The sequence below is a fragment of the Neodiprion lecontei genome, chromosome 4, assembly GCF_021901455.1.
Source record: "Neodiprion lecontei isolate iyNeoLeco1 chromosome 4, iyNeoLeco1.1, whole genome shotgun sequence".
NCBI lineage: Eukaryota > Metazoa > Arthropoda > Insecta > Hymenoptera > Diprionidae > Neodiprion > Neodiprion lecontei.
Genome location: NC_060263.1, coordinates 19,137,007 through 19,158,891, shown reverse-complemented (window position 1 = coordinate 19,158,891; position 21,885 = coordinate 19,137,007). Strand labels below are relative to the sequence as shown.

General features: G+C 43.4%; 1 protein-coding gene across 3 annotated transcripts in view; it reads left to right on the top strand.

The window, feature by feature from the left end:
* Positions 1 to 21,885, top strand: part of LOC107223683 (beta-1-syntrophin) — a 243,491-nt gene that overhangs the window by 165,462 nt on the left and 56,144 nt on the right. For all 3 annotated transcript variants that reach the window (XM_015663447.2, XM_046738054.1, XM_046738053.1), the window contains exon 3: positions 895 to 1,083. In XM_015663447.2, coding sequence (XP_015518933.2) covers positions 895 to 1,083 — 189 coding nt within the window. The remainder of the gene's footprint in view (positions 1 to 894; positions 1,084 to 21,885) is intronic.

The window sequence follows — 21,885 nt, the reverse complement described above, 5'->3', positions numbered from 1 at the left end:
TCTCAGTCTCTCTCACTCTCTTACTCTCTCACAACCATTTATTCGCATTCCGCGGGATTTCTCTGCGTACTGAATTTTCCATGAATGCGGACTTGAACGCGCTGCAGTTCCTCTTAAATTTCTAAAGAACGAAAACCTCTGCTTGTATCGTGAAAATGAAACTTATTCGTGGTGACATCGAGGTACGAATATTATATGCGTACAGTTTATCGGATTATTTTTTTTTTTAAGTAACCCTGGATCAGAGCCAATCACAGATACATCTGTAATTCAGATTCTTAAGGGCTGACTCATAAGCGAGGTTTTTTTTTTAACTGTTTCTCACAATCTCTGAAGAATTGCTTTTAATCTGAAGTTAAATCAGTGTTCTCGTTTCTTCCTATTGCGCCATGTAAATATGCTGTTCGTGCTTTGTTTTTTTTTAATTTTTTTATTTGAAGTGTAGAGAAAATTGGATTGTTCGTTTTATAAAATAACGTATATTTGTTTGATCGTATTTCTATTAGGCGCACCGATGAAATATTATTCAATTGATAAAAAAGGATGTGGAATAGAAACTGTATCTGAATATCTGATTTTTCAGGGTACGTTGGCAGTTTGAAAAATTTTTTTTTGTTAAAATACCGAGTTACAAGAAACGGTCATATCTTATCTTCTAAACAACAGTAAAAAAATGTCAATTCACCTAAGCAGCTGCTGTAAGGTTCAACATTCTTAAAAGAATATAAAAATTCGGAAACGAGGTATGAAAAAAAAAAGGAAAGATTTTGCTTGGCTTGTTCCTATGAATCTGCGAATGAATAAAAAGTAGAAGAAATATCTGTAAAATATTGTCTCAACTTCTCGTTCCAAAATTTGATTGTAAAAATATCGCCTCGATGATTTTTGTTTCAGTGAAATACCTTCGCGAGGTTACGCCTTACTTCCGCAAGGCATCGATAATCCAGGAAGTTGGGTGGGAGCTTCAGAGAGGATTCCTGAGCGCAGCTCCTCCACCTCCGAAGTCGCCGCCGAGAGCGGACACTCGATACCTTCCACTCCAACTATGCAGATTGACCAGAAGTCATCCCTCTTCCGATCCAGGTAAGCCCGATAACTGGAGTCGTAGATGGCTCTTGAAAGTCTCGTTTGTCCCCTTCGTGAGGTGCGGACGATATAATAAAACACGCCTCGATCCTCTGGAGTCCTACGGACTGGATTGGCTGATTGACGTCGTTCCGGATCGCTTCGCTGTCTCTGCGACTCTTATTCTCCACTCGAATATCGTTACGCTTCGGGCGGGCGGAATATCGTCGAGTGGCTTTATTCATCCGGTCCTCGTGATAATTTCGACACCATTTTTTCACCCCTCTACAATTCACTTGCACCAAGTATTTACAATTTTAGATTTGTTGTCGCCGTAGACCGAAATCACATCCTCTTCTCACTGTCGTGATAAATATTTACTTTATCGGAAGTGTTTCGGAGGAGTTTAGGGATGGGGGAATAGCGGTTGAATCTAATAAAATCAAATAGCAAATTTTTATTCGAATATCCAATCGAATGGTGAAGTTTGATATAAGCATTTAATCAAATAGTATAATAAAACTTGATTAAAAAATCTCATTCGATAGTGAAATTTAACGCGAAAATCGGACCGAATATACGTGTTCAGATTATTCGAATAGTTCGATTAATTAGAACAGTTGACATCCCTCAAATAATTCAAACAGTTGGAACAGTTCCAATAGTTGCAATAGTTACAATAATTTGAATTATTGGCATGATTTTTGAACAATTTTAAAACCTTAGGAACCACAAGATTGAGTTCCCAAAATATTCACCGAGTTCGAATTTGATTTTTCTGAATTTGGGTCGAATTTTAGTCCATACGAGTGAATTTTATTCAAATCTCAGGAACATTCAAACGATTCGAACAGTCTTATTTATTGGAATAGTATTTTTACGACATTTACTTGTTATGGGGGAAAAAATATTGAATCAAACAACCGTATATGCGTAAATCAACCGTAGTAAATTTATTAGATTTCTTAACATGTTATTCTAACCAAACAAAATATCTATCGAAGGAATAAAAAATCGGGATGAACAATTTCTTTTGTTCATGTTTTCTCTCCGCAAAAGATTTGGAATAGCCCCTTATTCTTTAATCAATTTTAGTTTCAACCTTCTGCCTTTTCAAATTGAACATTTTTTTATTCTCTCACCTCTTCCATATTTCCATCATTAATTTCTAAACCGAACAGACGAGGACAGTTTGAGATCCACTGTGCTCAAATATTTCGGGCTCATGGTGAACGATGCGTCAGAGTGAAACGGGTTCAATAAGGGACCCTTACACACTGCACACTATATAACTGTCGTAGAGACAATGAGATTAAGATTTATCAACCATGAAAGTAGTGCCACAGTAAAATTATGAGATCGTGAGCTGGAATAATTAATCTCACAGGTCTCCTTAGGGGCTTCTAGACTAATATTCGGCGAAGGTGAAGCAATTTATACTCTATGCAAAGAAATCTTTTTCTCCCTCGGCTTAGACCGTGCAACTTTATTATTATACCTAGTCGACACTTCAACGCTTGTAAGGCTGAAATATATTTCGTTTAAAAGAGTATTAAAAACTCACGAAATTGAGTGAACACCACTTCTTTCTTATTTCTTAATAAGATCAAGTCATAGGTACCTTATATATTTACTGATTTTGTACATGTGGAATATGAATTGTCCGTAGTTATCATTTTTATCCTCAATTCAAACGCGTTTTTGACAGGCTGTAACTTTTTTAAAGAAACTCAACTTGTCTCTGGGGGTGCGTTTCCAGCTGGTACATATCGTATCTCAGCTACAGTATCTACAAAAGAAAAAAAAAAAAAAAAAACACAGCATTACCATAATTCCTTCCAACATCACGCGAAACTCTGAAAATTCTAGAAACTTCTTAAAACAAATTCTAGATTTTCCGTTGGCGTATTTGTGAGAGAATATTTGGCTGATGATCTGAAAGCATAGAACCGCGGTGGTATCCGTATGACCTAAAATTATAATTGCTTCCGGAAGCTCTCGCGGTCTACTTGTCAAATCGTATTTGGTGACAGTATTCCTCATTATTGGCTTCCTGGAGCTCGACGCTTTCTAGCCACTTACCGTAATCTTGGACAGCTGGGTTGTCAGGTTACCGTGACAGGGAAGCAACTATTGCGCGGTATGAAATGTCTGCGAAACTTGCCGATATATTGGCGTGCACATTTAACAACCTGCCTCGAATATATTTACATCCGTCACAGAAAATCATGTGACGGATTTAACGGCTGAAACTTGAGAATTTTAAATAATAATTTGAGAGAAAATACACGATCGCTTGCAACACTTTTTTTTTCATTTAACCAGAAACGGCATTATTCACAATCAATATATCTTGTGCTTTATTGAAATAAAATTGACGTTAATCAATTTACGGGGATATTTGCTAACAGAGAAATCATTTGCTATCGAAACTATCCATCTGATTCATCGAAATTCGACAAACTATTGTACGACTTGTCGCATTAAAAAACAGAACAGTGTTCTCTCATCTTTCTACAGTGTTCAACGAAACGAACCTAATTCCTTGTTCGATTAAGCGATCTGTACCGAACTTCTTCTGTTCTCTATAAAGTAAAGCGGAAATCCTTTTTAATAAAGTTGAACTCAATTAACATCGATTTCGCTTTTCAAACTTCATTTTTATACATTTTTATAACGGGATCGGCTATGTCTTTCGGTTTATATCCAATTTCCCTTTTCTGGACAAGAAAGAAATGCGGGTATATTGTTGCCAGTAGCTGCGAAAATAATGTACCTTATCCACACCGGTGTAATGTATCTTTCTTTCGCGATTTGGAATAACATAATTTATCTCTCGACTGGCTGGTTCAGCCTTGAAATCGAGTACTTCTCCGATTCGCTTCGTCTGCTCACTCGTATAATAATCGCGACATGTGAGACAATTTTCAGCCCCCTTTGATCTCATGGACTGTCGCACCGCGATAATTTGGCGAAGGTGGGTACATAAAGCCGTTTGGCACCCTGAAGGTGCAGAGGACGAATGTATATAATAACAGTAAATTCGTTCTTGTCGCAGGAGAAGCGAAAAAATGTTGGCGAGCCTCGTTTACAGCTTTTCGGCGGTGACCCGGAAATTTCAGGAATTCACACTTCCCGGATTCATCTCAGGGGATTCCCCTCTAAAGTATTCTGGAAATTTGAAATTACTTCAGATCAAGTTTGCGCGCGTTAAATTTTCCTTGCCATTTGATTTACAAACGATTTCTAGTCCATTCGAAATGTATAAAAATGAATCGACGTACGGGTTTCGTGCCCTAGAGTTGAAAGTGCGAACAAGGGGCAGAAAAATGCTCTCTGAAACCTGACGGATTTTGTTTCGCTTTGCCTCTTCGGCCCCTTTTCATCCCTTCACCCTTGTACTATAACCGTGATCGAGGAGCTGAGAGTATCGTGTTCCGGATTTCTTCAACAAAGAGCTTGCGGCCCTTGGATATCGCGAAGAGGCGACCCGACACGATATTGATTTCAAGTCAAATAAACACTCCGTAGTAGTCGGGAAAGAGAGGGTGCAAGCATCATGAAACTGGGACCGCGCTCCGAACCCTCGCGCATGTGGAAACTCCGAAAACTACGAGCAAGTTGACTTACAAGCACGCAAACATTGCTTCTCGGAGTCGAAAGTTCACGGCAGGCCGTGTCATACCGTACTCTGTGAGAGAAAGGGAGAAGTCATGGAAGTCTCATTTCCTCCGCTTAACCGGGTAAACAAATACTAATTAATAACTTGTCAAAGCTAGCTACTACCGCCCCTAAGTTGCCAGTCTTCTTCCCTCCGTTACAGCGGAAACGGAAGCATCTTCGTGACCCGACAAGACGATATCGTCTCACCTAACGAGAGTCTCGAATCAAAGTCTGCATCCTTGGAAGTCGAGAAAATATATTAACCGATGTTGAAATCATTCCTTCGCAAAGTTTTTCTCCGCCAGTGGGCAGTGGAATTTATGCCATCGTACCAAGGATTTCTTACTCTCAGTAATTGGGACCATTTGGTATCGAGTTTTTTTGAAAATGAAAGAACCTGTCACTGATTTAACTTCTCTTTCTCGTCGGCAATTAAACGGGTTACCAACCCTCTAACCATCCTGTAACGCAACTGTGATTGCTGAGTTTACTTCGATCGTTGAGCGTTGGTACTGTCGGTTGAAGCCAGGGCTGCAGTGCGAAAGTTCGGAATCTTAGGGGTGTTGGTACCGAGGTATAGGATATTATTTGGCAAAGGGTGTAGGAGAGTCGGGTCTCGGGGCCAAAATGCTTACAACGGTTAACCGAGTTAACTCACAGAGAATTTAATTATCCATCTGTGCGTGAGCTTCGACGGTGAGAAACAACGTGGAAGATCTTCACGTGATACGTTTTCACCACCGCGTGACGTGGAGTCAAATTCAAGATGACGAGCGCGAGTAAGAGTCACGGTTAAAGTTACAGTAAGAGGAAGATAACATCCTCCTCACCTTTGTCCTGAATTCTAACTGTCACTCGCCGTTCTGAAAAAAGATTGCGCATTTGATCAAAATGGTGAATGCATTGTCAATTTGCCGAAGAGAAAGGTCAAATCAATCATTCAGACGCACGAGTCTTGCGGAAGAACGATCTTACTTCTTCATTGTAGCGACACTGTCCCGTTTTGTTCGGGTCTCTTTTTCTTCGTCATCCAGATAAGGTATTATTATTTTTCTTTTGCCCGATGATAAACGATTGTGGTTATGTTGTGGCAAAATTTTCGTTGGCTCAAACTGGTCGTTTTACTGTACGGACGGGTGGTTGAGTAGCAGTATTTACCTCGTGGCAGGAGGATGAATGATGTGTAAGCAACCCGAGCAAGACGTCAACATTCTCCCACCGAAAAATGACGAATAACTCAGCGAGCTTTCTGCGTCACATTCCGTTCCTCGAGCCCCGGTGTTTGATTACCTTGTATATTCCGTTCGGTATTTGTTCAGGCCACTGGTATTCAGGTGCCGGTGAGTGTAGTCACACGAGGCACTTCATCATTAATTATTTTCCGAAGGCACATTGTGGCAGGTTGTGAACGTGCCCCGCGTACGGAGAAGGTCACCGAATCGATCCGTCATTCCTCTTATCAATCGCGCAAGCCATGTAGAAATTTTTCTTCTTTCCTTTTTTTTTCTTACCTTCGGAAGCGAAACGACCGGGACAACTTTTTAGATTTGTGGGGAGCTTACCCCGCAAGAAGCAGTAGTCGTCAGCAGCGAGAGACGGTTTTACAACTTGTTCACTTCGACTCGAACTTTTCATCTGTATCGACTCGTGCACCTCAATCTCTATATATACTTATCCCAGACAGTCTTGCCGTGCTTCGTGTCCAGACAGCTCGAAAGCGAGAAGAGACTCGAACCACGCTGAGCGTAAAGTTCAGAGCAGATAGATCCACATCGCCTCGATTTACTCTGCTGAGAATAAACGTCGCACTGCGCGGAGACCTTCTTATCTTGACAGGGGTTACTGCGATATTTGTCACTCCCTGGAATTACCAGACTTCGTCTCTGAGCTAAGATCTTTCCGGAAAATCACTATCGCAGAGATGTACGCTGGGTGAAATGGGATTCAACGATTTGGCCAAATTACGCACTTCTTTCGATTCCCACTTCACTTGGTATGCTAACCTCGGGTCAATACCAACCAGCGATTGATATTTAACAGAAGCAATAAGGAAGGTCTTTGAGGATCTCTTCAGCCCCTAACGATTCTAAAATCTCCCGGCGATTGCGGATAAAGAAAGGAAAGAAGGCGGTATAAGCTCAGGATCCAATCGAACCATCGTGGTCAAATGTCGAATACTCCTGTAACCTTGGTAATGAATTCAGGAAAAGGTGTTTTCCGAAATACCAATACCGCCGCTCTGACCTTTCCTGACTTTTTCCGGTATCCGCTGAGTAGGCTTGTCCGCCTTGCCGGTAGTTTTAAATAACTTATTGCGAGGTTTATACAAACTTATAGGTGAGAGTAGGTATAAGCTGGATTAGCGAGGAGCAACTTCTGGGGGTGAGCGGCTTGAAGAGATTTTCTTCACCTCGCTAGCAACCGCAGTGGTTTGAAAGTGGTGTAACACACACACACACACACACACACACACACACACACACACACACACACACACATATACACACATAGAATACATGCATACATATATGTACAATATGTACATATACGTAGTTGGCCAGCCGCGAGGAGTCGGAACCGCAAGAAGCAGGAATACGAGTGTCCTATATTCGTCGCAGGTTTTAATTGAATATGCAACGTGCACGCGTCCGCTTTAATATCGACTTTAGAAGCATCCTCCTCTACAGTGCAATAAACGAACGAAAGGTAGAGAGAGACTTTATAGTGGCTCGGAAGCGCGAAAGATACCGCACGTTTCTGATTGCTTTTCTTACTCCTCTCATACCTGTTCCGTCGTTTCGTTCCTCCTCAACTCTCGTCTCTCCTCCTCTCTCCAAAGTGTGGCACACACTCGGGACCTGGTTTTTTCCCTTTGTTTTTTTCGATGCTCTGTGTGGTGGGAAGTAAGATAGCTTTATAGAATTAAGAGCCTATTCGCTGTTCGTTAACTTGACGATAGTGCCCGGCGGATGTCGACACACCCATGGTTCCTATCTATTCGTGGAGCTTCCTCTATTTTTTCCTTAGGTTTTTCTTCTCTTCCTTTCCTTCCTCTCCTTTCTTCTTTTTGCTCTTTCTTTTATTAGCATTGATTTAATCAGACGATAAAATGGACCTCTTTTCCTCGCTCCGGAGAAGCTTTTCTTCTTACTCTCCACATGCTGCGGGGATAGCCGCTGGACTAACAAGTTTGTTTGACGACCTTCAGCCTTGCCCGAAAAATCTTTGGAAACACTCAACCGTGTACCTACCAACCGTATATTCGCAGTTCTCTTCTCTGGCCGATGAGGCTCTGAATCGAGTGACGGGGCCATTATTTGTAGTAGACTGTATACCATCATTACGGTTCCACTAGTCGCTGAGAACACAGTCAAATCCTCGCGAGCACTTCTTATTTTTTGTTTCTTCCTTTGCAGTAATTTTGATCTTGGAACCCTCTAGATCTTGCTGCAATTTTCAAAACTACGATCGGAACGCGAGTGGATCAGTTCTTAGTTCGAATGTTTGAAGATAATGGAAGAATTTTTCATAAAAATGATGCCACCAACGAGGCGCGAATCTTGCTCCGTGCAACTTTTTGTCAATCAGAGTCAGCTGGGAACGTAGGTAGAACTTCAAAAGACTAACAGGCAGACGTAGACGCATTCAGTGTATCAAACAGCACCCACCCCACTTCACGCCGAAGGCTCTAATTAATTCACGATCAAATCACTTTGATCAGTAACCCATATATCCTCGAGCCGATGCGCGTTGGACCTGGAGAATTGTGCTTGGCAGCTAGCGTGAACCAGCCGCGTTGGAAACACGGTGAGTAAGTGACGGCGTGTGTTTGTATTCGACTTGTATCATGCAGCCAAACGATATCATGCCTAATACTCGCACAATAATGAATTCGATGATAATCCATGCGGTGGGTTTTTGGAACGAGGAAGAAGAAGAGGAAGATACCTTGTCAGACATGCTAATAAGTTCGGGTTGACTTCTAGAAGGGGTTTCGAGTGTTTACCCGATGGCAAGCCTTCCGGGAGGTGGAGCACCAGAAGGAATAATATTGGGTCGAGTCATGCATAAAAGATTCGAAAGGCGTTCGATCACTTCCACGTGAATGATGTTCAGTCCGAAGGATTGCGCTGCAGCCTTTTGGCTGAATATAATTCCTTCCCCGACGACTTCAGAGCCACCGCCTTCATTCGATCTCTCGTCGTTTCGCTTCCACTTCTTGCCCATTCTCTCTCTCTCTCTCTCTCCCTCCATCCCTCCCTCTCTCCTCCTCATGCTCTCCCTCCCTTCTTCTTGCTCATGGTCTCGAGCTCCGTCCACCCTTAGTTACACTTTTCTTTCCCTTTCACCCTAAAGGGTTTCTACTTCCGTATTCGCGATTTCTCGGCTTTAACGCGAGCTCAAACGACCTTTAACCCTCGCCTCAGAAGTGGGTACCCCACACCCTTGTCTACGGTACCATTGACTAACGGGCTTCACCCAACGCTCTCTGAACAAACAAGTTTCGGTAATCGCCTCGACAATTTCTCACCCTGTGCTAATACCCTGAGGATGAACAGCAATCCCGTTCTACCCCATCAGCTGGGCCTAAGCAAGAGCAAAAAAAAAGAAGGCCAAAAAAAGTGAAAAAAATTAATCCCCATCTCGCAGTACGAGGTGTGATTCCTGCATAGTGGCTTTAAAAAAGATAGTCCCGAACGATTTGCTCCAAAAATTCTTCAAACGGAGCAGGACTTTGGTATCTTTTGCAAACTTGAGTTTTTTTTCAAATCTCACATGCGAATATGTACATATTTCCATCGTGACTACGAGACGTTATTGATTTTGGGATTTGTTGCATCAATATCCGTATAATCACCGAGCAGCGTAGCTATGGTGACCCTTTGTAAAATGTGTCAGTGCAGCAACAGCAGCGCTCTGTACACGTGGAGAGTTTGTAACGTACCTATAGTTTATCGGTTGATAATCTGGACGATTGAATGTCGATTTCCCCTCAACTGTCGAAATAGCCTCAATATCGGTTCATCACATCGAGTTCAGTGTTGGGGAGAATAGCCAGTTGAACCCCGATTCAGATCTCCCATAAACAGGAAGCAATGTGTGTGAGATCCTGTATCCTGATCCAATGGTTCTTCTCTCCGACTATTGTATATGCGTCTATCAAGCTTTAATCCATTCTCCGAGCGTTTCAAGTACATCGCGATATTCGCCGCGACATTGACAAGTGTGCTTTACCCCGCTTGAACACCCTCAAAAACTTCCATCCGCTTTTTGACGCACGATCGGCCTTTTTCATTTGGCGAAAGGTGTTCACCCGTGATATCAAGCCCGCTTAACCTTCAGCCAAATCTTAATATGAAGGAATAAGAAATTATTGAAATTGAAAAACAGGGTCGTTCTACTTGAAATTATGGGATCGACACCTGCAAAGGTTGCGATATTTGACGCTGGTTCACACACCAGTGCAACATCGTTCTCAATTCCAGTCCCGAGGTTGCTGTTATGAAGTTGTCACCAACCTCCGAGATTGTAAATCAGGATACGAGTGAATTGGACGTCAGCTAATACCATGGGGAGACTTTGACTGATATTAGGAAACAAGTTTCACCCGAGATTAGCGACTGATAGAACGATGTCGAAACTTGGGGGGCGGGCCCGGATTCCACCTCCGAAACGTTTAACCTGCCGTGCGCTGTAGGGGTTGGCTGGTCCTTGAAAGGGACAATTAAATAATGCTGACGCATTGCTAGCTCCGCACCTCTACGATACTAATTTACTGCACAGGGTGAATTACAGTCGACTGCCGTGTGCGACTACCACGAGTAATAAAATGAAAAAAAGTACATATGTAAAAGGGGGATATGTTTGGAACGAGGGTGAAAAAAAAAATAAAAATGAAAATGAATTTAAAAAATGTGGAATGTTCCTCGTTTATACACCGTTGAAAAAAATATTTCAAAAATTTTTAATTTCTAACGTAAAAAGGGTGGATCTGTTTGAAAAATTCATGTTAGTATCTCATAATTTTTGTTTTCTTTATTTCACCACCTCACACAAAAATTATTACTCCAAAATCCTAATGTGTTAGAGGCACATGCCTGTGATTATATGTACGTGGCATTGGAAACAATACGGTGCTGTGATGGTGACCGATTATATTATCGGGGGTGCCTGCACGGGAACATTCAATAACAACGTGGATTAATAACAGAATTTATGTGTTTATCGGTGTCACCCCGATACGATTGGCCCCGATTGATAGCTGCATAACGGGCGAGGCAGGCATCCAGGATCATTATACGCGACACAAGTCGTAATTGAAGCTTTGCCGGTGAATAATTACAACGAGCTTGATAACTCCGGTATTTGCTGGAAGCAAGTGAACGTAACGCTACTCTTCGGAAATATTCTCCGTATAATAATTGCACTGTCGGAATTGCGCGAGTGTGGAACGGTAATAAGCGACTGAAAACACATTCGTGGAGTGAAAAAACACAGACGGGGGGAAATAAAAAGAAACACAAACAAACAAACAAAGATTATTGGCCACCTAGACGGGGGGATAAGGGAGGAATGGACCTGGCGCGGCGCGATCACTTCGCCAACAAATCGTGATGCCAAGGCGTACGTGACTCCGTTAATGGTTTCCGTCGAGTTAACAAGGTTTCAGACCCTGTGGGTGGCTTTGGAAGGCCTTCGGAGCCTTAGGGGACAATAGTCTGACATTAGCCCCCCTTTCCTGGCTCCCCCTATCTCCCATATGTCGGTTGAGCTGCCCGTCGACCGGACCGAGGGGACTGACCGTAGAAGCCCATCTTCCGCGGCCTAATTGTCGCCAGTTCACGTGACCTGACTTTGCTAGAATCACCGTCGGCCGTGTGACCCGCTTTCACGGTATCAGTATTTTCTTTGCCGAATATACCTTTGATATCCACCATCAATATCAGTACCGTACCGTTGGATGATCAGTATCCTCGTAAAAGGACTTTAAATTTGTCAGTCATAAGTTACTTGATCCAAGTTTTTTGTCATTTGGAAAGCTGCGTTGCTTATGGGGGAACCTGATTCCGTTCACCTGACACATCCGTATCCAGTGTCGAAAATATATTTACCTATATCTTTTATACGCCGGAGAATATTTATGTGCAGTCTGGAAGTCGGAGAGTCCTTTGCCCGCGGTATATTCTCTGCCTTGTGTCAACCGCAGGATGTACCGACTGGCATGATACGAAATACAGTATAAACATGTGATTTTTTACTGTCTGAACACCGAGCAAACATACGTTATCGACTCGGTGATTGGAAAAGTTCTCCTGGTGCAGACCACGATAAGATTCTTTGCTTCGTACCTTCACTGGAGAAGCACATGTGTACATGTTATTACTTACGGTTAACGCAGGGTCTTCCAGGAGTGGAAAATTGCTTCTCCTGCCAAGAACTATCCGTTGATGCACTGCACGCTATTTTTCAAAAAAGCTCAGAATTGTTTGCCATGGTTGGAAGCACGTAACCATGGACAACGACGCGAGGCATGTGTTTATTTTAGAATCTATTATCTCACTTCTTTTTTCAGGCCACATTTTGATCTCGCAAGCAGGCACCTGAAAGTCCTTATCTGTGACACATTTAATGAGAGGGTTCCCTCACTGCTCCCGATAACGAAATTCAAAGTGGCAGTCTGTGATTAATTGTTGCAGTTAAAAGTCCTTGAAGGGAAAGTACACCTCCAAGTCTAGAGATAATTAGAGAGGTAGATTTGTCGAGAATACCTTTTGAATCGAGGTCAAGATCATTGACCTTTTGCAAGAGAGATCGGGGCCCAAAAATGACGGTGATTTTTGTCCAGAGAAAAATGAAATATCGGTACTGACGATCCAGGTTTAAAGGAAATTGTTCTAATCCTAATGACTCGAAATAATTTTACGTACTGTTCTACGGTGTAACGTTGATGATAACGGGTGACGGAGGAAATGGGAGTTCTTGACTGAACGCGGACTACCCAAGTCTATGAAATTATCGAGCTTCGGTAATGGTAGAATTGCGACAGCGGACGGAGACGACTAGACGGTGGTCGACAACTTTGGATATCCGTTATTTGCGTTTCGTGTTGGACGTTAATTCCTTTTGATAATTCTGGCAATTTCGGACACCGCGAACTAGTTAACAGTTGGATGGACAATTTGAAATTGTGCGGAATAGCTGGTGGAGAATAGCATGGGCGGAGTTGGAATCCCGCGTCAGTGGTCGCGCTGGCGTTGCTCGTTACGTCCGGAGATGGTACGAAGATTTTTTCTTTTTTACACCATTCCTCTCATTCGGTTTCATTTTATTCCATTCCTCAGGGTCTCTGACAATTAGTCAGCGTTCAGTTGGCGAACGCCTCGCCACGTAGGTTCAATTTTCACACCCTTCGGCTGCCGATGAACCGGCGATTCTCTCTCTTCTACACCGCCCACGTTTTTCATCTCTATCATATTTCCACTGCACTATCCTTCCCGCAGACAATGCACTCGGAATTATACGATCCACGAGCTCGCAGGGCCGGATATCCGGCCGCCGTTCGTAAAACTCACGTACCATCGCTCACGTAGTCGATTCTGAAATTATTATCGACAGTTATATGGATCTCGGAGTGGGCAGTAATTCATAGCATTACCTTCGTACACCTAGCTCTCTTCGTGTAAATGTTCAGGCGACCAAGCGTTGTATTCAAAAAGATCTACATCCTTATCATCGTCGTCATTATCATCGAGGTTGGAAGAGAAGCAACACGCGCACCTTGAACATCGGCGCAATCATGATGCCGACGTGAAAATGAAGATAGATCCTCGTATTTTAGGTCCGCGTCATGTGCGATACGCGGCATTATGCCATCGCAAAGGCTGGTGCTACTTAAGTCCCGTAAAGAAATTTTTCCAAGTATCTTACGTTTCTTTGCTTTCCACACTCTTTCTTCCATCCTTCTAACCGTCTAGTGCTCAGAGCCTTGCGGATCCGTACGTGGGTATATTTCGGGGCGAACGGTCTCAGGTAATGGCTGCTTTTCCGTCGAGCAACAAATCATCCGCGTCCTACTGAAGTAACTTTGGGTAAGGTGGCTCAGCGTAAGGACGTTTCGCCTAACCTAACAACGAAAGAAAACTACACCCATACACCTTTCCATTTTCCCTCCTCTTCGCTCTTTCTCTCCATCTTTCTTCTTTAGCTATGAAAAGATCTCTTCAGAGTGATTCAGTGGGCAAGAAGAAAATGCGAAGAAAAGCTCAACCCAGTTTGGCTTGGCTAGAGAGACTAAGGATGCTACTTGACTCGTCTTTTCCCTTGGGGCACAAAAACAAATAAGAGATGGAGAGATGCCATATAGCCATTAGCACTGGACCCAAGTCGCGGCCATTTGATCTCAGCCGCTGAAATTTGTTTCAGACTTGAGGAAAAGGGACAATAAAAAGATCTTCCTTCCTCGTTCCTTATCTTAATCCAAATCTGAGTCACGTCTTTGGTGAGCTGATGCTCAATCCAGCAGCTCCGATTGATCCGAGGTGGGATGATGCTCTTTTCTTATTCGCTATTTCGTCCCAAAGAGTCTCAAGCTCTGCTTCGTGATAGCCTCACAGTTTAAATAGTTGGTGCAATTTCCTTCTGTACCGGAGTCCATCGCTTGTCCGTTATAACAAGGGGTGACGCAGGATCAGAGACCGAAAGTCAAGAATACATTATACGCCGTGGGTACATCGTCCGCGTCCTCCGCTTCGGAGTGATACAATGGAGAAGAGGTGGCGTAATTCGTTTTGTTTAAATGGGATCTGGATGAGAAAAGTCCGGAAGAGAAGAGACGAGGCCGAGAGAGAGAGAGATTAAGTGAGACAGGGGCTGACTTCCACTTTGCGAAAGTTTAGCAACGTCAGGGGAACACAACGTCTGCCTTGTAATTGTGTCTCCTGCTGAGTTACCTACCAAGACCTTTACACGTACAGGTATAAATACGTCAAGGCTCAGAGGGGATGATGATTTACCTACGTTCACTGCCTCGTTTTATCGTCGACAAACATTCTCTACACCCACCCATATATTGCTAATTCTCCCAGCGTAACGACTCTTGACGACGGGAAGGAAAGTAAAACGAAACGATAAGCGACGTTCGAATTAGTCGGTCTTGAATACATTAAACGCTATTATTTGATCATGAGTATACTAGTCGGGAAACTTGTTTATTCACTTTCACTCCGGGCACATAGAATATGGAAATCGTTTCCATTCCTTACGTACCCCACCCATGCTTTTACCGATTTCATTGATCCGTAAATCAGACGAATCTCACGTTGATGGTCTCATAATTAAAATTTCCCCGATGCCAGACCTCAGGAGACGCCGTGGATGATCAGTAAGACGATGCCTGGTAGAGAACTCTTTCCCGATTACGACTAAACGATGTCAAGTTCAATTTAAACTTGATATTCGTGAAGTGCATCTTCTGAAAATTTCTGCAGTGTGAAAAATTAGCTCCAATAATTTTTAAAGATTCTAGGTAGCGAATAGGTTCGTCAGTATGAACGTCTGGGGCGTCAGGTCTCTCTGTCTCACCCTCTCTCTCTCTCTACCTACCTTGTTGAGAAGTGAACGCTTCCATTTCAATGCACGTAAGAAATTTTGCCTGAATGTGCTTTTGGGGAAGTTCAACGTCAGCTCTTACGAAGCTCGGGGTTTGGGTCGTAGTAGTAGTAGTAGTAGTAGTAGTAGGGTAGAGCGACGGGGTTGAAGGTGGAGCTGTGCGAGGGTGGGTCCGTAATTGTGTTTCCTACGTTTTCTACACAGGGATACTCTTCGAGCCGGGAGGAGAGGAGCGTTATGCAAGCTGGTAGAGCGGGGCGGTGGGCTGAGGATAAAACGTTTATAGGCCCGGGACCTGCGCTCTCGGCACTCCGGAGCCTAACGCGAAACCAAGTCGCTCGCAGGGTCGTTATCCGGTTCTCTCTCTCTCTCTCTCTCTCTCTCTCTCTCTCTCTCTCTCTCTCTCTCTCTCTCTCTCTCTCTCTCTCTCTCTCTCTCTCTTTCTATCTCTCTTGCCTTCTCTCTGTCCCTCTCGTCCCTCGCCCTCTTCTCTTGGCCTGGATCCTACCGACCTGCAGAAAAGGGAGGAGAGAAAAAAAACTTTTCCGTTCGATTAAAGGTCGACTTAAATTCATATTTATGTTGCGAACAAAAGCCGTCTCTCTTGCAGTAGGTACCTACGGAGCAGGATCACATCAGACCTATTTTTTTTTTTTCTTTTTTTTTCGCTTCTCATTTTTTTACCTTGGTCCGCAAGAACCTCGTTGCCAATTAGCTCGGCACAAATTGAATAACGACCTTGCCAAAGCTCGTTCCCATTGCAAGTTTCACCTTTTTATTTCAAACTTGGTTCCTTTACTTGATACTTGAATGCGTGTATACTTGAAATACAATTGATCAATCTTGTGGTTCAATCACGATCGAAAATAGAATTCATACGGAAGTCACGAGACGGTGACAGTTTGAGTACATGTGTCGTATATTTGAACATTGTTTACCTTTCCCCGGAATGAGAGATTTCTTGAATGCAGCTAGACTGTCGGCTTAATTAGACGATAACCTGTAGGCATTGTTCGATTGATTGTGGTATCGGTTCGCCGATCGACTGTGCAGTGTAACTGTGCATTATGGGATGTAACGAGCAGTGAATTGGCAGTGCTCTACCTGCCGACCCGCATCCTCTGTACCAGTATTTGGGCGTCCTGCATCGACGATCGCTTTGCCGCGAATTTCGCCCTGTCGAATATATTTTAGCCGGTGCCATGCGAAATGGCTACGCGTCGAAAAGCGTCGTTGGTACATGCATGATGAACTTTTCGCCGTTCACAATATTCCTCCTTCCTCCATTGCCAGCCTCCTCCCTCCACCCTCCTGCCCCGTTTTATTGAACTGCGGAATTTGGTACGGACGTTTCAATTGTTCCTCATGTCAACCTGCATGCAGTTCGCCCTGCACCTCCATCGTCGCTAATACACTTTACCTCAAAAATTCACTGGATGAAATTCATCGAACTGTGAAAGGTTTTTTTCTCTGTATTTCATGAATTCACTCTCCCTTTCGCATTTATTTTATTTTATTTCTTTGCTTTTATCGAACGGTGATCAACCGTTGAATTACATTATTCACAGTTCGGAAATCCGCAATCTTTTTTCGCTCGATACGTTGTAGTATTCAAGTAATAAAGTAAGACAAAAACATTGACAAAGTTTCAATAACGATAGTCCGTAAATATTGTACATTTCTTTTCTTCCTCTCTTCTATCGAATAACCGTAGTCACCTACAATATGGGTATACGGACATAATTGTCTGCCCATGTGCCGCCACATATAACGGAAAGAAATAAATATCCGAAAATTTCTCTTGACAGAACAAATCGCTCGTGAGAAATGCCATTTCGGTGAAAGTCGGGTACAATTTGGATCCACTTGAATAAAACGTCAAGCGCGCGATAAAGCGAAATAGGCGATACGCGCGTACGTATACGATTTTCACGTATCTGCGTGTAACGCATACCTGGGCGTAAATAGCGATGGGTGAGCTGATAGGATATGGGAAATACAGAGGGGGTGAGGGTGGGTGAGAGGTTGGCGGGGAGGGAAGAGTAACAAGTAGGCGGTAGAAATCGGTAATCGCAAAGAGCGATAGCCCCGGAATGGTAATACCATCGAAGAAATGCTATTTGCATAGCGAATCAATTCGACGCTATCTCTTCGGGTAAATCTTGGCGAAAGGAAAGGGAAGGGAAGGAATGAGAAGGGCGAGGAAGGGGCCTGGTTTTGCGGCGCAAGCCACAGCTGATCGCGTTCAATTTGAGATCGGGTTGCGGGTCTTCGTCGCCCTGGGCTGCCTCTAATAAAACAACCCCGTAGCTCGATCATCCATCCCTCGTCTTCGTCGTCTTCGTATTCGTACGAGGAAGCAGACATACCACTCTCGACGGTATCTTCGGAGCCGCGGCAGCAGAGCTGAGGGCTGATCAACGCCTTTCTTGATCTGCTCTGCTCCGCTCCGTTGCTTTGCACCCCCCTTCCCCCCCCCCCCCCCCCAAAAGGATCACGGAATTTAAGGTGCCGAGAAGAAATTCGCTCCTTCCAACCCACCCGACGCCCATCAAGAAATTGGAAACGTTAGCGAAGAATTAGGGGCGAGGTGTTTGCCCATGCATGGCTGAAGATCGGGGCACGTATTTGATGATCGAAGCGTAACGAAATTATTTGAATCTCGTCGCTGGATAGAATCGGCTCAAGGCGATGCGGGTGCACCTTGAAGAGCAATATACATACATTCTTTGACAACCGTTGCACTTTTTTTTTTTTTTACTCTCCCCTGCAGAAGACGGATCAGTTTTGTGCTAGACTTTTTACTTCTTTCGCCTGCATTTCTCCATAAATCATTCGTCTGGATATGGCTCTGGCAGCATTTTTATTTTTTTTTATTTTTTTATGTCGTTTGGAAAAAAATAGAGTCTCGTTTAGCTGATATATCTAGTTTGAGCATGACCAAAATATAATATCACATTTATAGTCAGACTGAGGATGTTTTAGATCGAAGGAGTGTGTTTCATGTTAAAAATTTATATAGAGTAGACTTTGAAATTTCATTTAACGTGCACCGTCATTGGGACTTGAAAAAGATTTAATCCCATTGCGTACTGGATTTGAAAAGTCACTAGAAGTCCATGCATAATCCATAATCCAACTGGCGTAAATAACCATCAGCCGGAACCCCCGTTAGTACTCGTAAAGAAGATAAAATGAGCACCGACACGGAGATGTGCGATCGACAGGTGTAAATAAACGCGGCAACCGAGGCTGGACGAGCTTGTAAATCCCGGTGTAAAATGGCGGCCGGTTTTTAATTAGCAATTAACGAGCCAACGCATTAATTTCCGGCTGGTCTGTTGTGGCATTCCGTTGGCGCTCTGGTACTGAATGCAAATAGGCTCGGTGCTCAGGCTGCCAGCCAAAGAGCAAAGGGCGACAGGGAAAGAGAAGGGCGCGTACGTACCTCGGGGGTAAAAGTGGGGATGAACACAGCCGCGGACCAATTGATTGAATTGACTCCATGCCCTGGAACCAACTGCCCCGGCTACTATTCTGCACTTCGATTTCTGCACAGCAAAATTGCAACGCGATTGCAGCGGTGATTCGCTCCGCGAGGCACACAATGCTGTGCCCAGTTTCTATGACGGTCAAATATAACGCCGTTGCGGTCTCCTCGGCACGATGTTCGGCCGTAAAAAGTTGCGTCTCGCAATATCTACAAGCCGTGACAATAACTCGGCGTGTCAAAGGAATCAAGCCGGTGATGTGCTGCTCTATCTTATTCTTCTTCTTCTTCTGATTCGTCTTCTTCTTCTTCTTCTTCGTCTCATTTACGAGGCATTGGATTTTCCCGGGTTCGCTAGAGGCGGGAACGTCGCAAAACAGCCCGTGCGGAATTGCCAATTGTCGCCATCTTTCAACAAATCAACGAAACCCGAACATCCAATCGAAACCCACGCTATTCGCACATCTTGGAAGACACCACTCCTCGCAAACCTCGGGCTGCTTCTCCCAGGCTTCTCTCTTCGTCCCCCCGAAGCTCCGGGGTCGCTGTATGCTCGGGACTCATCAGATTTCACATCACGAGCCAATGCCTGCCGGGTTTTAAGTCCGGGGTATCAATGTGCAGCCGCATCGCTGCAGTCTGCAACACATATAATGGCGTCGGTGCAAACGCGAGCGCCTGCGTCCGTAGTAATTGTTCTATTGTTTTGCCACAATAACCCAAAGGGGTTCGAGTCTCGTGTGCAATCAACGCAGACATAACGAACGTGCGTGCAGTCTGATTCTTCCGTATGTCCACGTTATTTGGAAAACCTCTTGACGAATCTTCATGCTCACTTGCGAAGCTCTCGAATCCCTGGGAAAGCGACACGAAAAGACACAGCCGTGATGTTTTTTTCGCGAAATTTCGAAGATAGGATCCTGCGGAAAGTGGATTTGAAGGGGGAATTAACAACAACGCAATTTTAACAATTTCTATATGCAGCACTGCACCGCCGCGCTTTATTACGTTACTATAACGTGTTCGCTTGTATTCACGTTACGCGGTTGCTTGGCTACTGTAGAGCTTCTACGTCGGAAGTGCTAGTGAAAATAAACGCTAGTTAGAAAACTCGGTGGGACTAATTCTAAACGCGTTTTACGAAAACGAGTTTTTAACCTTTTTTATTTTCTCACACGGTTTCTCTTTTCTCCGTTGATGTGACTCCGTTTTCGCAATTTTACCAACGTTCAGAATTATATTCCTACCATTTCGAATTCTTCACCTTTCATACCTCTGAAAAATTTTCATCATTATTTACATACATTTTAATCAATTATTTTGTCACATTACATCTTGTGTCGTTTTGCTATAGTTCATTCTTAATTATTTATTCTTAAAATCATCGATAATGTATTTCTCTATATACTAATTGTAAACTTTCTTGATTATTCGAAATTTGCAATTCAGAATTCATTTTTCACTTTGAAAAGAGATTACTTCAATGAGTTTTGACTCAATAAACTTCATTCTATTTCTTCAACCTCGATTTTATCATTTCCCAAATGTTTCGGTGATTTTGTTTATCACTGATCCACATCCAAAAAGTACCGCATCAAATCTCGAGTCAAATGTACATGAAAAGTGAGATTGTGAAAATATCGTTAGATTGAATATTGAAGTTCACGTTTTTTTCCGTTAAATAGGCACCGCATTGTATCAACTTAGTTTATAACAAGCATCCACATCAACATTACAATATTATGGACCAAATGGAAGAAACGAATTTGGACAAAATAAGGGTAAAGCACTTTATCGGAGATAATTTTTCGAGCAGAAGCGGTACAGCGCGTTACGTCGACGTAGAACGAATGTAACGCGGCGTGAATGGCGGAAGGTCGGCTGGAAACGCCTCCGCTGACAGGAAATACCGAAACAAATCATAGGACGGACGAATTGAATCATTAATCACTTAACAACCAAAACATATTTCCATTTGTCATGCCCTTTTTTGCGGTCAGAGAACCATTAGTCGAACGTGTTCAAGGCAGTCCTGACTGCCCCATGTTGCATGTACAACGACGATACTTGCCAAGAGTCAAGAGAGAAAGAGAGAGAGGCAGGCAGTCCAGTAGTTTACTTACTCCGATGCTGATGATGATCGAGCCATCAAAGTGTACATTTACATTCATCAATCGTTATCGGGTTTTGCCGGAGGATGATGTTGCGGCGCGACATCCTGTGCCTGGAATATGATCAATACCGCGCCCTGCGGAATATTCCAATTTTCACCTCATTAACAAAAAATGTACCGTCTCTAATTTACACCCACATGATCAGTCCCCGCGCGTGCGATGCAGGTACTTCGTTACGCGATTGAATGACCAATTAACCGAGCTGTGATTGCCTTTGGACTGGCTAATACTATGCGCATGAGGGTATCGTAAATATGTTATCGGAATAATTGTACACTGTTTATCTATGCATATTGGCCAGCGTCGAGTTTCCTTTTCTCGTTACGTTGCATCACCATAAGCCAATTATTAACGGTCAAATTAATATCGAGAGCAGTGTTACGCAGTGTAGAGATATCTTGGAAATGATTGAAATCATCGTCGGCATTTCAGAGCTTTAATCAATCACCGTTCAATATTCAGAGAAAAACGTGCAGCGGGTTGCGAAACCATAGAAATGTGAAAGGGTTGTGACTGTAGTATTAGTTGCAGAACGTTCCTTTGATAACTGAGAGACTCTTGCGTCTTCGTTAAATGAAAATGTCGGTGATAAAACAGCGGAGATGTGTCGTTGGAAATGAGTAGGTACGCTACTCGGGCATTTGAGCATTCCATATGTAGTTGAATATTTCACAGAGAAACTGCCGTAAGAACTCTGATGCTTGAAGAGACGGTAGTAAAATCTTTCTTTACCGCGCATCGCTGAGCTGTATTCTTCCATTTTTTGCCCCGCTTCTTCGTTCGCTCGTTCGTTCGTCCGTCTTCTGTTCACCTGGGCACGTAAACGACGAACTCACCGGGAACCACATTGCCAGTCAAAAGTTCAACGCTGGCTTAAATAAGAAG